Source organism: Triplophysa dalaica, chromosome 14 (genome assembly GCF_015846415.1).
Source record: "Triplophysa dalaica isolate WHDGS20190420 chromosome 14, ASM1584641v1, whole genome shotgun sequence".
In the NCBI taxonomy this organism is placed as follows: Eukaryota; Metazoa; Chordata; class Actinopteri; order Cypriniformes; family Nemacheilidae; genus Triplophysa; species Triplophysa dalaica.
The window spans coordinates 8,169,261-8,182,168 of NC_079555.1; the positions used below are offsets into that span (position 1 = coordinate 8,169,261).

General features: G+C 39.7%; 3 protein-coding genes across 5 annotated transcripts; 2 read left to right on the forward strand and 1 right to left on the reverse strand.

Moving 5' to 3' along the window:
• Window positions 1–38: 38 nt before the first annotated feature.
• Window positions 39–6,344, reverse strand: dennd11 (DENN domain containing 11). Of its 2 annotated transcripts, none has more exons than XM_056766127.1 (10): window positions 5,753–6,344; window positions 5,389–5,488; window positions 4,890–5,048; window positions 4,467–4,623; window positions 3,894–4,032; window positions 3,557–3,688; window positions 3,187–3,337; window positions 2,620–2,688; window positions 2,131–2,322; window positions 39–1,767 (listed from the first exon to the last, which is right to left on the reverse strand). In XM_056766127.1, exons 1-10 carry the CDS (start codon window positions 6,120–6,122, stop codon window positions 1,740–1,742), a joined length of 1,497 nt encoding a protein of 498 aa, XP_056622105.1. In that variant the 5' UTR covers window positions 6,123–6,344; the 3' UTR covers window positions 39–1,739. The 2 variants fall into 2 exon arrangements, with proteins under 2 accessions (XP_056622105.1, XP_056622106.1); XM_056766128.1 differs by having other exon boundaries at window positions 39–2,030; window positions 5,753–6,343.
• Window positions 6,345–6,639: 295 nt separating this feature from the next.
• wee2 (WEE2 oocyte meiosis inhibiting kinase) lies at window positions 6,640–9,924 on the forward strand. 2 transcript variants are annotated; one of them, XM_056766126.1, is made up of 12 exons: window positions 6,640–6,751; window positions 7,027–7,290; window positions 7,367–7,569; window positions 7,643–7,697; window positions 7,813–7,982; window positions 8,156–8,277; window positions 8,364–8,510; window positions 8,590–8,697; window positions 8,807–8,892; window positions 8,978–9,148; window positions 9,432–9,580; window positions 9,669–9,924. In XM_056766126.1, the coding sequence occupies exons 2-12, from the start codon at window positions 7,036–7,038 to the stop codon at window positions 9,802–9,804; spliced, it is 1,602 nt and encodes a 533-aa protein (XP_056622104.1). In that variant the 5' UTR covers window positions 6,640–6,751; window positions 7,027–7,035; the 3' UTR covers window positions 9,805–9,924. The 2 variants fall into 2 exon arrangements, with proteins under 2 accessions (XP_056622104.1, XP_056622103.1); XM_056766125.1 differs by having other exon boundaries at window positions 6,671–6,804.
• A 516-nt stretch (window positions 9,925–10,440) lies between these two features.
• On the forward strand, window positions 10,441–12,435 carry bida (BH3 interacting domain death agonist). Its single transcript, XM_056766446.1, has 4 exons — window positions 10,441–10,562; window positions 11,305–11,571; window positions 11,923–12,056; window positions 12,126–12,435. The coding sequence occupies exons 2-4, from the start codon at window positions 11,325–11,327 to the stop codon at window positions 12,321–12,323; spliced, it is 579 nt and encodes a 192-aa protein (XP_056622424.1). The 5' UTR covers window positions 10,441–10,562; window positions 11,305–11,324; the 3' UTR covers window positions 12,324–12,435.
• Window positions 12,436–12,908: the final 473 nt, after the last annotated feature.

Consider the following 12,908-nt stretch of genomic DNA (forward strand, 5'->3'; position numbering starts at 1 on the left):
GATTTTTGTCAAATGTAAAAAAATTATACAAACACAACTTGTGGTAGAAAAAGAAACCATTTATTTCAAAACCGCAGTGAATAAGAATCACTTGCTTTAAAACAACAGATACATGCTGTTAGTTTGTATTACTCTCTGTAGGTAGTGTGTGAGATAGAGGCATTACACTAGTGATCTGTGACACTAGTAGTGTGAAAATCAACATTCATTTAGCCTGTTATTGTGACAAAGACTGGATATAACATTAAGATATTCCACAAAAACAAATAAATGTATACATTCACAATACGAGACAATTTAACCTGTACAACTATATTACATGGCTGCTAAACATACATTCTCCATCTTTCAGAACAGGAGGACATTAAACAACCAGCCTTCATCCTATAAGAGGATTGTTTAAAAGATTTCTAATACAAAGGAAATTTCTCTCTTAATTTCTCTGAAATGTACAAAAATTCACATTTAATCATTAAATCCTTGAAATCAACTGGACATTAACCATTCCAGTAGTATTCACGGTTAACGGAACGTAGTATTGCATTTAATACATTTTTATCTTTATTAAACTGTGCCAGACCTGAGTGCCAGCACTCACTCTTGAAATTGAGTACTTGATTTCTTCGTACTCAGTATTTAGTGAACGGTTTGAAAATTCATCTATGTTTCACACTCTGTCTAAATGGACATTGGATTTAATGTAAACAGAAACAATTACTTTTCATATATAATGTTTTTAAATTTCATCTTGATTAATACAGTTTATGTATCATTTGAACAGTGTTAAGCATCCAGTTTGGGTCTTCCTAGAACAGAGCAGAGCTCTAGAAATACATAACATAAAAGTACACGCAAACCCATTATCAGTCCGCTGCTGTTATCCAGCAAAAGAGCAACCCCAATACAATGAAATAAACACACCTACATGATCACCTCATAAATTCTTTCACAAGTAACAGATTTAAGACAGAAATCACATTCATTACTCCAGAGAACATTAAATGACTCTTAAAGCTGAACATTTCTGTGTCTGTTTGTATTAAAATGTATAATTTACATTCAGTACCAAGTGTGATTAAAGGCTTATCCAGCAAAGAACAGGTTTCCTGCTTTACCACATTAGTTTTCACTACGATAAGATTTGCTTAACAGGACTAGGTGATTTAATCCCATTTTTTCAGCACAGTTTAATAAGTGAATGTAATCACCAATTCTTGTAAAAGAGAATGACGGGATAGACCATAAAATGTCTACTGTCACTGATAGTATGAAATAAATAAGAGTTAACCGCCCTACGCTAACACTGAAATGAGATGGACCGAAAACCTTCTACAGTGTTGATTGTTCCATTTCATCATACAAATCAATAAACAGTCTCTGTCAAAAAAAACAGCTTTTATGTAGCAAAACTGACTTGGTCCATGCATAATAGATCAGAAATAAACCTCACTGTACAAGGAACAGACGGAAAACACTGACATATGTCTGTTGTATTCCAAACAAAATAAATGTTCAATAAATGTACACGAATATGATTAGAAAATGTGACGAGAACAACAGCACTGTAGTGAAGAAATATGCAACAACCAAAAAAACGTTAGAAATACAGACATTCAAGGCCGACCGTCGTTACCAGCAAAAAAATATCGATCCAGGTCTGAGAGTTCTTCCCTTGATGGATTGAGGATTTCATCTATTCTCTGGTGTCCGCATGAAGCTGATTTATCCACTGGGGGACGTCACAACAGTTCCCCATGACAGCACTGGCTAAAAGAACAAAATTACAACTGAAGACCACACATTAGAAGCAGTAGAAAGAGGCACAGAGATCAGTTTCTTCCTGTTTTGGGTACAAGCTTAGGCAAAGTTGAGAAGAGCTCCGGATGGCTAGAAAGATATTAAGAACACAGACGGACAGACAAGCAGAAAGACTTCACTCAGTTGGCTGGCTGCAGAGTGCACAAAAGGCCAGCAGACAAATTGTTGGTGTTGGCAGTGTCAGTGTCGTCCAAAAGGGTCAAGAATGGCTCCTGCGATAGCCGAGCCAGAGAAAATGAAGCAGGCAATGTGTTAGACAGCCCTCAACAGAGCACATGCTCCACAGATAGAGACAAAAAAACGTTGTCTTACGGGCAGCAGGGGTTGTCGATAACCAGCATGACATCGATGCCGTAGACCTCTAGCAGGTCGACGAGAAATCCACGGTCGCCCTGAGGATCCAGCCCCATGGCTCTCACTTGTTCAGCGGTGAGGGTTGAATCAGCGCTCGCTGCCACCTCAGACAGCGTCTGGAAGATTCTGTTATTCTGCTCCATGAAGAACCTGAGTGAGAAGGAGAGGGAGATTCAGATCTAGGTTTGATGGTCCTAACTTGCTGTAAGGAACAGGTTAATTTAACAGATATTGTTTGTATGAACACTATGACTGAAAAAATTGTCCATAGCAATCGTCTTTCAAAACATTGATTGTAACTAAACAAGTGAAAAACTAAACACAGTAAATATGAGTTTATCACACCAACAAAACCTATTCATCAGAATTGTCCTATTATTAACACTGATGGGTTTTGTTAAAGTGACAATGCCTAAACATAAACTGTCATCACTGTGCAGTGCTTACAGAATAAAGAGATCCTCCTCACTAGATGTGCAGTCTCCATCCACCTCCTGAGAGTACAGCAGCAACTGCCTGCGAAGATATCATCTTACTACGCATCTTACTAGACTTTATAAGGAAAGAGTACATAAATTGAGCAACAAATATTTCACACATTCATTACATAAAATACACTTCCTTAAAAACAGCCCACAAAAACAGAACAGAAAATTACATACAAATGATTTACCTAAGTAAGAGTTATAAAAATCCCATTCTTTATATAATGTGTTGGTGTAACAATTGACATTTATAGAAAAAAAAATCAAATATGAGCCTATTTTAAATTGAAAGAAATTTAATTTATTTCCTACTTTTTATTTATTGGGCTGTAATACTTTTGCACACACAAAATAAACAAAACATTTTGAATTTGTAAGCTAATAAACTTTTGCACATCTGGATAGTGCAGGTGCAAAAGACAATATGAGAAAAATACGGTGCCATATCTTGCACATTTTTATTAGATAAACTAATAAAGATATTCCTATTTCTCATGCATGTCTTTCTGGTTATAAAAGGCGGGTTTACCTCTGTTCGCAGAGCTTGCGATACTTCTCTCTATCGGCACTGTTTAGTCTGAGCAGAGGCTGGAGGCTTTCTCTGTGTGTCTTTACATTCTGGTTGTCAATGTAGACATCATATAACTCCTTCTTTTCCTCAAAGATCTTCTCTGTTGTACCTGTATACAAACAAAAAAACAGGAAAGTTTGTTTATTTTGTAACCACACTTCCAATGGAATGAGAAGGTACTTTTCATTCGGACCAGTTCTCCAGGTCTATATAGTAACAAGTTAAAAACGATTAAAGATTGCCTCTTCCTCTAGACTGTGGATTAATTCTGGAATTAAAAACACTTAAATTGAATTTAGTTCTTAAATTTCTTGACAGAGACACTTACAGGCAACATAAGACAGCTCGGTCTCAAGAGCTGTGATGTCAGCCACATTGATGTAGAAGAAGGGGCGGAGCTCCGGAACTGAAACCCCCATCCCAGGAATAGACACGTTCGCAAGACAGCAGCAACAGTAAACTAAAATATAATATAATACACAATTAGTCAAAATACAAAGTACAGAAAACAATGAGTTGTAATGCAATATTTTTTTTACAAATGCATGTAGTTATGCGATGTACTGTAGTGAGATCTTTCTCACTGGGTTGGCAAGATATGCAAAGAACTGATGGCCGCCACATGTTAACATGCTTGTACATGTAAAGTGGATTTCCAATCTCACCCCGATAGCAGACCACGCCGACAGGGGGAGGAGAGAATATGAGGATGCGTTTCCTTAGCAAAGCAAACTTCCATAGCACCATGATCTGCTCTCCAAAGAAGCGGATGAACTGGGACATGCAGCCAGCCGGGTGTGTGATCTGATAGAGAACAGAAAAGCTCAAAACTAGCATATTATAGCTTATTTATTGATGATACTGAAAATACAGACTGAACACACGGACACTTACAAACATAAAGGTTTGTACGATTTAGGTCTATAAAGTCTAGTCTCATTCCACTAAGAAAGGCTTTGTCCTGAGAAAAATCTAATTGAACTCAAGTATACATCAGCACATTTTTCTGACATTACTCTTGACAATAGAGGACCTTGTAGTTTGTGAACTGCAATCCTTATATCACAATAGTTCTCTTTTCACCAAGCAGAACATTGAAGTGCCGTGGCCTAGTTTTCATTAGAAAGTAGACAAAGTCTTATGTAATTAATTATATATGAGCGATTGTTACAAACAGTACAGGCTAAAATGTTGTACTTTCAAATTGTTAGTAGGTACAAATGAAACTGGGTGCAAACCTTCATTTCTGGATGCATGCAGCGGTTAACTATTGGCACAAGAGCACTGGATGGGCAGGCTGTGACCATACCATTCCCTCCTGGTGGCAATATCGCCTTCTTATCCTCGTAGAAAGCTTCCAATGGAGAGTACTGGCCAGGGCATTGCAGCTGGTGACTACAAGAATAAGCAAGAAAAAACACTCAAAGTAAATGAATTATGACAACACAAGAACATTCTTACATAACTAACACATTGGATTAGAGTGCATTTTGATATTGTTTATCATTCGAGCACAATAGTAAATTCACAGGTGACATAAAATCCAAGTAAAATAAATTCTATGTGACATCAAATACTTCTCAGAGGTTATGTTTAATAGATTTCAACATCATACAATAGAAATGTAAGTGTGATAAGACGTTTAGCAGGGAGAAACTCACCGGACCTGATTCTCCAGGAAGTGCATGTAACGGTACAGTAGTGTGTAAGAAGTAGACAAAATGCCTACAGATTTCATCCGAGCCCCTCGCTCCAGCTCGCTCTCTACCGGCATGTTGGCAAAGCATGCTAGTCCAAAATAACAGCCTTTACGGAAATATCTAGAGATAGATAAGAGCACATTTCTGCTTGATGTATACACAACGTGGGCACTAAATCACTGTCAAATACTGTTTGGGTCATGGGACAGAGTTATACAATAAATAACTACAAACAAACATTTGTCACATGATCACAAAAATGAATCTTAAACCAGACATAAATAACACAAGCCGTCATGCACAATGTGCCCCTGAACCAAATGTTCAATTATAACTTGCTAATTCTGTGCTGCACCATTATTTAACATATAAAATGAATGAATGAAACGAATCGTATAACTTCAATAATACATGATATTTAAGTATATATAATAAAGATCTACAAAAAAAAGGTTCCCACATGAAGTCACTCGAGATCCGATGGGAGCCACTAGCCATTGACTTGAACTCAACACCCTCTAGGTTGACATCTTCAGGTAGGCACCATTCGATCATGTTTCCTGTTAAAGACACAACAAGGCCTTTTAAACCAATGTGAAGCTGCTAAACCGGGTTGTAATCTAATAACGTTTGCAGACAGACACAAAACCTCTCTTAATGCATCTCAGCTGACCTCCACATGAATGAGGAAGTGAGATACAGTACAGTAGCCCAGATGATGACTGTCGGCAACTCTCACTCACTCACTTATTCAAGTGACATTATTCCATAATAAAAAGGGGATCTGTCACACGCACAACCACGCATGGTATGGGAAACCTCACCCGATCTTGTGTCGAAAGTCACCACGAACACAGCAACAATTTGATCTTTCTCTTCCCATTCGGCGATTCTCCGGTCTCTGACGGACAGTCCGTGAAAGGTACAATCTCCTTCCTCATCAGTAGCGGAATCGTCTCCCCCGGGGCCGCCGTGTTTACTGGGAGAATCTGCACTTTCACCTAACACAGCTGCTGCGATGTGCGTTCTCGCCGGGCTGGTGCTCTGCGATTTATCTGCCCCTACGCCGCCCTGAGCCGGGTAATTCGACAAACCGGATTGCAATGTCTCTGCTGACGGAACAGACGAGGCAAGTTCGGCCGGAGGGATCTCCTCCCAGTCCAGCAGCGGAGCGCGATCGGACTGCTCCACCATGTTTGTCGATATTGACTATCGGGGAAAATCACAGAGGAGTCGCACCGGTACGGTACAGCTCAGGCAGAGCTATAAACGACTACACGGGAACATAGCGGTTGCGATGCACAGGATATCAAAATGTAGTAATCGTACGGGGTAACTGACGCTACCCCGGGCGTACTCTGTTTTGATGATGTCACTCACTTCCGTTCACGTGGTGTAAGAGGGTTCTTGTGATCCCACCCCAAAAATAAATAAACGGTGTCAAGTCTTGCTTTTTTATAACAGCGAATGACTGATACCCCAGAGGTTTATTTTGTTGTCGTTTTCCTGTATTTGATTAGAAAAATAAATAAATAAAAGTGTTTGTATAAGTGATTCTTTGTCGTCTTTTGAGGTAATGGTTAGCAGAAGTAATTAAGGGCAGTCATACGGTGTGTTAGACTTCGCGCTGCACTGCGCAGACTCATGGGCGAATGACATCACAGTGCCGCGATACTTTGCTGTTTACACGCATTTTGGTCTGCGCAGTGTCGAGCGCCTAAGCTCGTGCCACTCCGCCCATAGTTAAAGGACCTGATTCCTCATTAACATACACGCGCCAAGTTCGTCAAGTTCAAGCGTGGTGTCAGACTAGCTCGTCTCAGGTTAAGTTTAATTTGCGTTTATGTTGTTTAAAACTCATGATCCTAGAACGCGTGTAAGTATATTGTGAGCGAATTGTCTGTCCAGCTTACCACAATGAGTAAACTAGTAAACTCCTAACGTTACCGAAGGAGACTTGCATGGGATGTATTCATATAACTTGTGGTTGTCAACATGTAATCAAATATTTCATCAGTGCAATGTTTTACTGGGAAAAACATTAATTATGCATTTGTAAATAACGATGCATTTGTGACTTTAATTTTTCTGACTGCAGTGGCTTGAAATGGCCTCTGTGAACGCAGTGCAGCAACATCTCAACTTCTCCAGCAGTGGTGAGGAGGACAGCAGTGATAATAGTTTTGATGAATGGACGCTCAGGAGTATTCCACTTCGTAGCCCTTCCGCAGCCTGTCAGACACCCCGAGTTCAGCGCCACCGTACCCTGAGTGTCACTGTTTCTCCATCCATTCCCACTTCTCCCATACCATACAGTGCCTGGAAAAAACTCAGGCTATGTGACTCACCCAGTACACCAAAGGTGAGGGTAATCTGATAAATTTGGAGATCTGTTAAATCATCCCAATTCACTAATATCAAACTTCTATCTCTTTTAGAGTTTGCTGTCTAAAGCAACCCTCCCTTGCTCTAGCACCAAGCCATGCCGCAGTCAAAGAGTACTTCGTTTGTCTACTGCTTTTGACCGTTTACCCTCAGTAAACGTCAACCCTTTTACGCCGGACACTGTGAACAGGAACCGTGAGCGCCACAAGAGGAAGAGCCAAAGGAGTGATGAGGATGATGATGATGATGTACAACGGTACCGGCAAGACCTTTAGTAGAACCTTTGTGAATTCCTGCATTTTCTTTCTCATGAATGTTTATTTCAACAGATTAAAAGAAACTCAGAACTTGTCCGATGATGAACATTTTTATCTTCCATCAAAGGTACGGTTACATTTTTTTTTTCTAATTCATTGTCTCATAGAATTTCACAATCCCTAATAAAGATTTGGCAAATCTCTTTTCTCTGTCATACGGTCTCCCATCTGTCTGCTCTCAGAGGCCAGCAGTGTCAGCCCGCATGCTGTCACGTTATGAGAGCGAGTTTCTAGAGCTGAGCTGCATCGGCGTGGGCGAATTTGGTGCCGTGTATCGATGTGTAAAGAGGCTGGATGGCTGTATGTACGCCATCAAGCGCTCACGTAGGCCAATCGCAGGCTCCGCCAATGAGTGAGTCAGCACTGTCAACCGCACAATCATATATTGTTTATTATTGTTGGAACGAACTGTCCTATACATGCTTTCTTCAGAAGTCTGGTCTAATTCTCATTTTATGAGGAAGTGACATGTATGTGTCATGTGCATCCCAATTTCTAGGTTTTTGAAAGGTTTTGTATTTTCAGGCAGCTGGCCTTAAAGGAAGTGTATGCCCATGCAGTGCTGGGGCATCATCCTCATGTCGTCCGTTACTACTCTGCGTGGGCTGAGGATGACCACATGATTATACAAAATGAGTACTGTGATGGTAAGATCGCACAGAACTGTTTTTGTTTATCGGTTATGGTTAATGTATTGCCTTAGTGAAGAAACTCACACAAGGTATTTTTGTAGGTGGTAGCCTCCATGATGCCATAACTGAAAAGGGAGAGCAGGGGGAGTTCTTCAGTGTGCCAGAGTTAAGAGATCTGGTCCTCCAAGCATCCATGGGACTTAAATACATTCACAGCTCCGGCCTTGTGCATCTTGACATCAAACCCAGTAAGCTTTGTATTTCGTTTCTTGCTTGCCTCTACCACCTGTTCTAAACAAATAATGGTAATATGTTCATCATTTTCAGGTAACATTTTCATCTGCCGTCGACCCAGCTCTAGTGCTGGTGGAGAGGGGGAGAGTGAGGAGGATGATTATGATGAAAGCCCCTCCTCTGGCGTGGTGTATAAAATTGGTATCTGGCCTTATCCCTTTTTACGAATATTTTTTCAGCCTCAAGATGGAAAAATCTAATACGGATGCTTATAGCAGATCTCATTGGTTTGATGTTTTATGTTACTAAGGTGACTTGGGTCATGTGACATCTGTCTCAAGCCCTCAGGTGGAGGAAGGGGACAGCCGTTTTCTGGCCTATGAGGTTTTGCGAGAGGTGAAACTTCTACTTTAACTCATCCCATTGACTGTTATCTTAAATACTACAGCTATGAACTTTTAATGTACTCTCTTGCCTACAGGACCTTACTCATCTTCCTAAAGCAGATATTTTTGCACTGGGGCTTACAGTGTTATTAGCAGCTGGAGCTCCACCACTTCCACAGAATGGAGATGATTGGCACAGCCTTAGGCAGGGACAGCTACCCAGTCTGCCCCAGGAGTTAACACCCCCCTTTAAAGACCTCATAAAGGTATATTTGTTCTTCATGTAGCCCAAATCATTACATTTTGCTTAACATCCCACTAAAGAGCAATCTTTTAGTCAGGTCAAGTACATTCAAACATGTGTTCGAAAACCAAATAGTGTACTTTGAAGGTTTTTTTTACAGTCCTCCAAATGAATTCCTAATTTCTCAGTATTAAAGAAGTCCCCTTTATATTCATGTTCTACCAGAAGGGGGCATCAAAGCAACATAAACAACCTGAACAGTGGATTCATTTGTGTTTCTCTGATGCAAAAATTGCATTTGACAGACTATGTTAGATCCTGATCCTACTTTAAGGCCATCCGCATCTGCCTTGTGTCGGCACAATGTACTGCGCAAGGAGAGGACGGGAAAACTAGCTGCACAGCTTCGCAGAGAGCTTAATGTGGAAAAGTTCAGAACAGCGGTGCTGGAGAGGTATTTGGTTATTGAGCTTTGAAAATATATGCACTTCCCCCCCCCCCATGTGGTTCCTAATTATTAGGCTATATTTATTTCCTCCAAGGGAACTCCAGGAGGCCCGACTGGCTGCTACCTCACCCCAGCAGTCATCCCAACCAGGGTCTCTTCCAAGAGCTGGGAGGAAGCTTGTGGGCCGAAGTGCTGCTCGATCTGTGAGCTTTGGTTTCCCTGGATATTAGCACTGAATTTATTTAGCAATGGATTTGTCATGTACTGTTTATGCCAACAGTCCTACGTACACTGAATGCAATAGAGTCAGACTTTTGATTACACGGGGTTATGTGAAGATGACACATCATTTTAAAAATGGACCACAGTTATGCTTGGTACATAATGCAGTGTACTTAAGGTTGACTGTTTGCTGTTTAACATTGCATGTTTTTATGTCAAAATTGTTTTTTTAATTGTAAATAAAGATTTTAAGTGTTTTGCAGAGTAATGTTTTATACCTGTTCAAGAATTTAATTTATAACTTTACTGAACACTATTGACTCCAAAGGCATTGAGTGTTAGGCTCTTTTTAAAAGGGTAAAAGTGTCCCTCAGCTCTGCCTCAAAATCGGATGGGCCCCCTTATCTAACATTTCCAGTGACAAGACAACGAAAAATTCGTTTCCAAAAACCCCCGTGCCTCATTGACGATGGGTTAAAAATAGTCACGTGTACACTTCATGACAGGCATTAATAGCATTAACCTTGTTCAAATAAATCAGTTTATTTGACCAGAGCAATTTAAAACAACTATTAAACAACACTTTTACTAGTCCGATTATGTCGGATCTCCGAAATTGTTTCTAAGCCACGCCCCCTATCCCTGCTGCGGATGCGTGTCATCATTCATCACACGAGTGAAGGAACGCGCGGATTTTTCCCCTGAAGTTCTTCAGTTGTTTATTCAGGAGGTAGAAATCAACTGTTAGGTTTGACTTGCAATTTACGTAAGTAACGGGTGTTTATATTTCATTGAAACGTATATAGAAATGATTTACATTTGATCTAAAGCAGCACAAATAGTTTAAACGACATCTTTAATCACTGGCACGTTTACTACTAACGTAACATCGTACCTCAGGTCAGTCTCCAGTGTTTACATACGGCACTTCATGCAATTTCAGTGTAAACAGCCGTTGCGATGTTTTATTTAGCTAGAGAGACAAACGTCTTATTTATAGTTGTATTTTAATATCGATATTCCGCTGGGTTTAACGTTGACTGTTTCGTTAGAGACTTTATTTACTGTGCAGTTTAAATAGAAGTTGTAGCTAAATGTATTCTTGCTCTTACTGTCAAACACATGCTGACTCGAGCTTCTTGACAACAAGAGACAAATTATTCTCCTTTACTAGAATCAATTGAGCCAACAAAATTGGGAAAAAGTTATCTAGTAAACAACTGGGAGTAGAAAAGCAGGTGTTAGCCAAGTAACGTTAGCTTTTTTTAAACAGTCACTGCGATTTATTGAACTGTATTGTTAATTAAACTATTAATATTGCCTTGCATGGTTTAGTATTAATACGGTCTTGCATCAGGAATACGAAGATTAAGACCTTTTTAATATGCTGTAAAAACAACCATTTGACTTCTTCCTAGGTCCATTGTTCAAGTTAGCAAACAATTGTTTATGGTCTGTTATTATTATGGAAACTGCTCACTTGTATTATTTATCTTCTTTAATTGCAGAGTACTTAGATGAGGTCTGTATGTCCTGTTTAGCAATGGACCGTAACAAAAATGTTGACAGTTTTCCGGAGACGTCCCTTGTCCTCCTTACCTTCCTTCAGCACAAAAGCTGCCAAAATGACCTTGATGATCTCAATGAAAATCTAAGATGGAACACCAACCACAATTGCATTGAGAGTGATGATGAGTTACAAACCGATGGACACAGTTTCGACTATAGAGACCTTTTACAGGATCTTCAGCACCAAGTTCAGCCTCGTCTGCCAGGTATTATTTGGATTAATTGTTGGGCACGTTTTTTACAGTCATCTCAATGTTAAAAAGTATCCCAATATACAGTACTTCAACGCACCTTATTTTATTAACTGATCTTACTGTATGATTATGGTCATTCGAGTGAAGTAAATGCAAAGTATTAGTTTAATGCAGTGTGCCTTGTCTGGCATTGTCACGAGTGTAAAAACTAGTTTGACTAAAAAGTATTTGTAATGAAAGGCAATATTTGGCAGAATTTTTTATGACTTTTTTGCATTTGTAAATAAAGGGGTCTTTCAGTCATATAGATTTTGCTCCCATTGATGTTTGTTGGCACTACCCTACTGTACTTTTCCATTGTAGTCAATGCTGAAGAGGCTCATGCAGCAAGGGAAATGGCTGCCGAGCTGATCAGAATTGCAGACTTGTTGGAACACGGAGCCCTCTCTCAAGCTGCTGACAGTCTAACCAAGAAACTCAAAATCTCTCCTTTGCAGGTTAGAAACAAATCTGATCAGTTTAGATTGCAAAATTATTTAGTTAATTATCTTATTTTGTTTTTGCAGGTTTGGTCAGACCATCTTTCTGTAGGAGTAAAGAGTTTGCTTCACCAAGTGCCTGGTGCCAGAGAGTTTAACAAAGAACTTGTGGAGATGGCCTTTACTTTTGCTCTTACGAAGACGGTCTGTGAACGTGTGCCCCGTTTTCTCTTTCATCTATATGATGTTGTGGTTCAGTATTTCATACCCCATAGCCCCCAATGATCTTTTTCCAGAGCCAATGTACATTTGTATATCTTTTCACTCCGTAAGAATGAACGACCAATGTATTTTTGTGTGTTAATGTCACTTTCAATAAAAAAATGTTTATCATCCATGTGTAAAAATGCATTGTGTTTACTTTTTGTCATTCTTCTAAATGTTTTAACACCGGGCAGAAAAACTGATGAACAAAAATTGATGAATCGAATAAACTGTTCTATCATAACTTAAGTTAACTTGACCATAATGGAATTCAGTGTCAAAATAAAACACTGTTTACAGTATTGTCCTATCGAGATCACATGAGGCCTATTGCACAAAATGCGATGAACAAACTACGGGTTGCAGAGTAAGTTAACTTTCGGGATGACAAACCAGTAAAAACCCAACATGTGTAGATCAGGTTCAACCATTACAGAATTTTTGGTATAAACATTCTGTCAACTCCGGTTTTCTCCAGAGTTTGTGTGGCGAGCACTCACCTCAAGAGTACAATCGGTCTAAACAGGAACTTGCCCAGGTATAAACCGAAAGTGGCTTTGTGCAAAAGGCCTAGTGTGATTCTTTTGTGAAAAACATGAGTCAGAC

Excerpts from the sequence above, each read along its gene's own strand:
- bida (XM_056766446.1), top strand. The coding sequence starts at position 11,325 with ATGTCCTGTTTAGCAATGGACCGTAACAAAAATGTTGACAGTTTTCCG. Across the intron at positions 11,572-11,922 it reads AGTTCAGCCTCGTCTGCCAG|TCAATGCTGAAGAGGCTCAT; the intron begins GTATTATTTGGA and ends TTTCCATTGTAG. Across the intron at positions 12,057-12,125 it reads TCAAAATCTCTCCTTTGCAG|GTTTGGTCAGACCATCTTTC; the intron begins GTTAGAAACAAA and ends TTGTTTTTGCAG.
- wee2 (XM_056766125.1), top strand. The coding sequence starts at position 6,772 with ATGTTGTTTAAAACTCATGATCCTAGAACGCGT. Across the intron at positions 7,983-8,155 it reads ATCGCAGGCTCCGCCAATGA|GCAGCTGGCCTTAAAGGAAG; the intron begins GTGAGTCAGCAC and ends TTGTATTTTCAG. Across the intron at positions 9,581-9,668 it reads AGAACAGCGGTGCTGGAGAG|GGAACTCCAGGAGGCCCGAC; the intron begins GTATTTGGTTAT and ends ATTTCCTCCAAG.
- dennd11 (XM_056766127.1), bottom strand. The coding sequence starts at position 6,122 with ATGGTGGAGCAGTCCGATCGCGCTCCGCTGCTGGACTGGGAGGAGATC. Across the intron at positions 5,489-5,752 it reads GACTTTCGACACAAGATCGG|GAAACATGATCGAATGGTGC; the intron begins GTGAGGTTTCCC and ends TGTCTTTAACAG. Across the intron at positions 5,049-5,388 it reads CGGATCTCGAGTGACTTCAT|ATATTTCCGTAAAGGCTGTT; the intron begins GTGGGAACCTTT and ends ATCTATCTCTAG.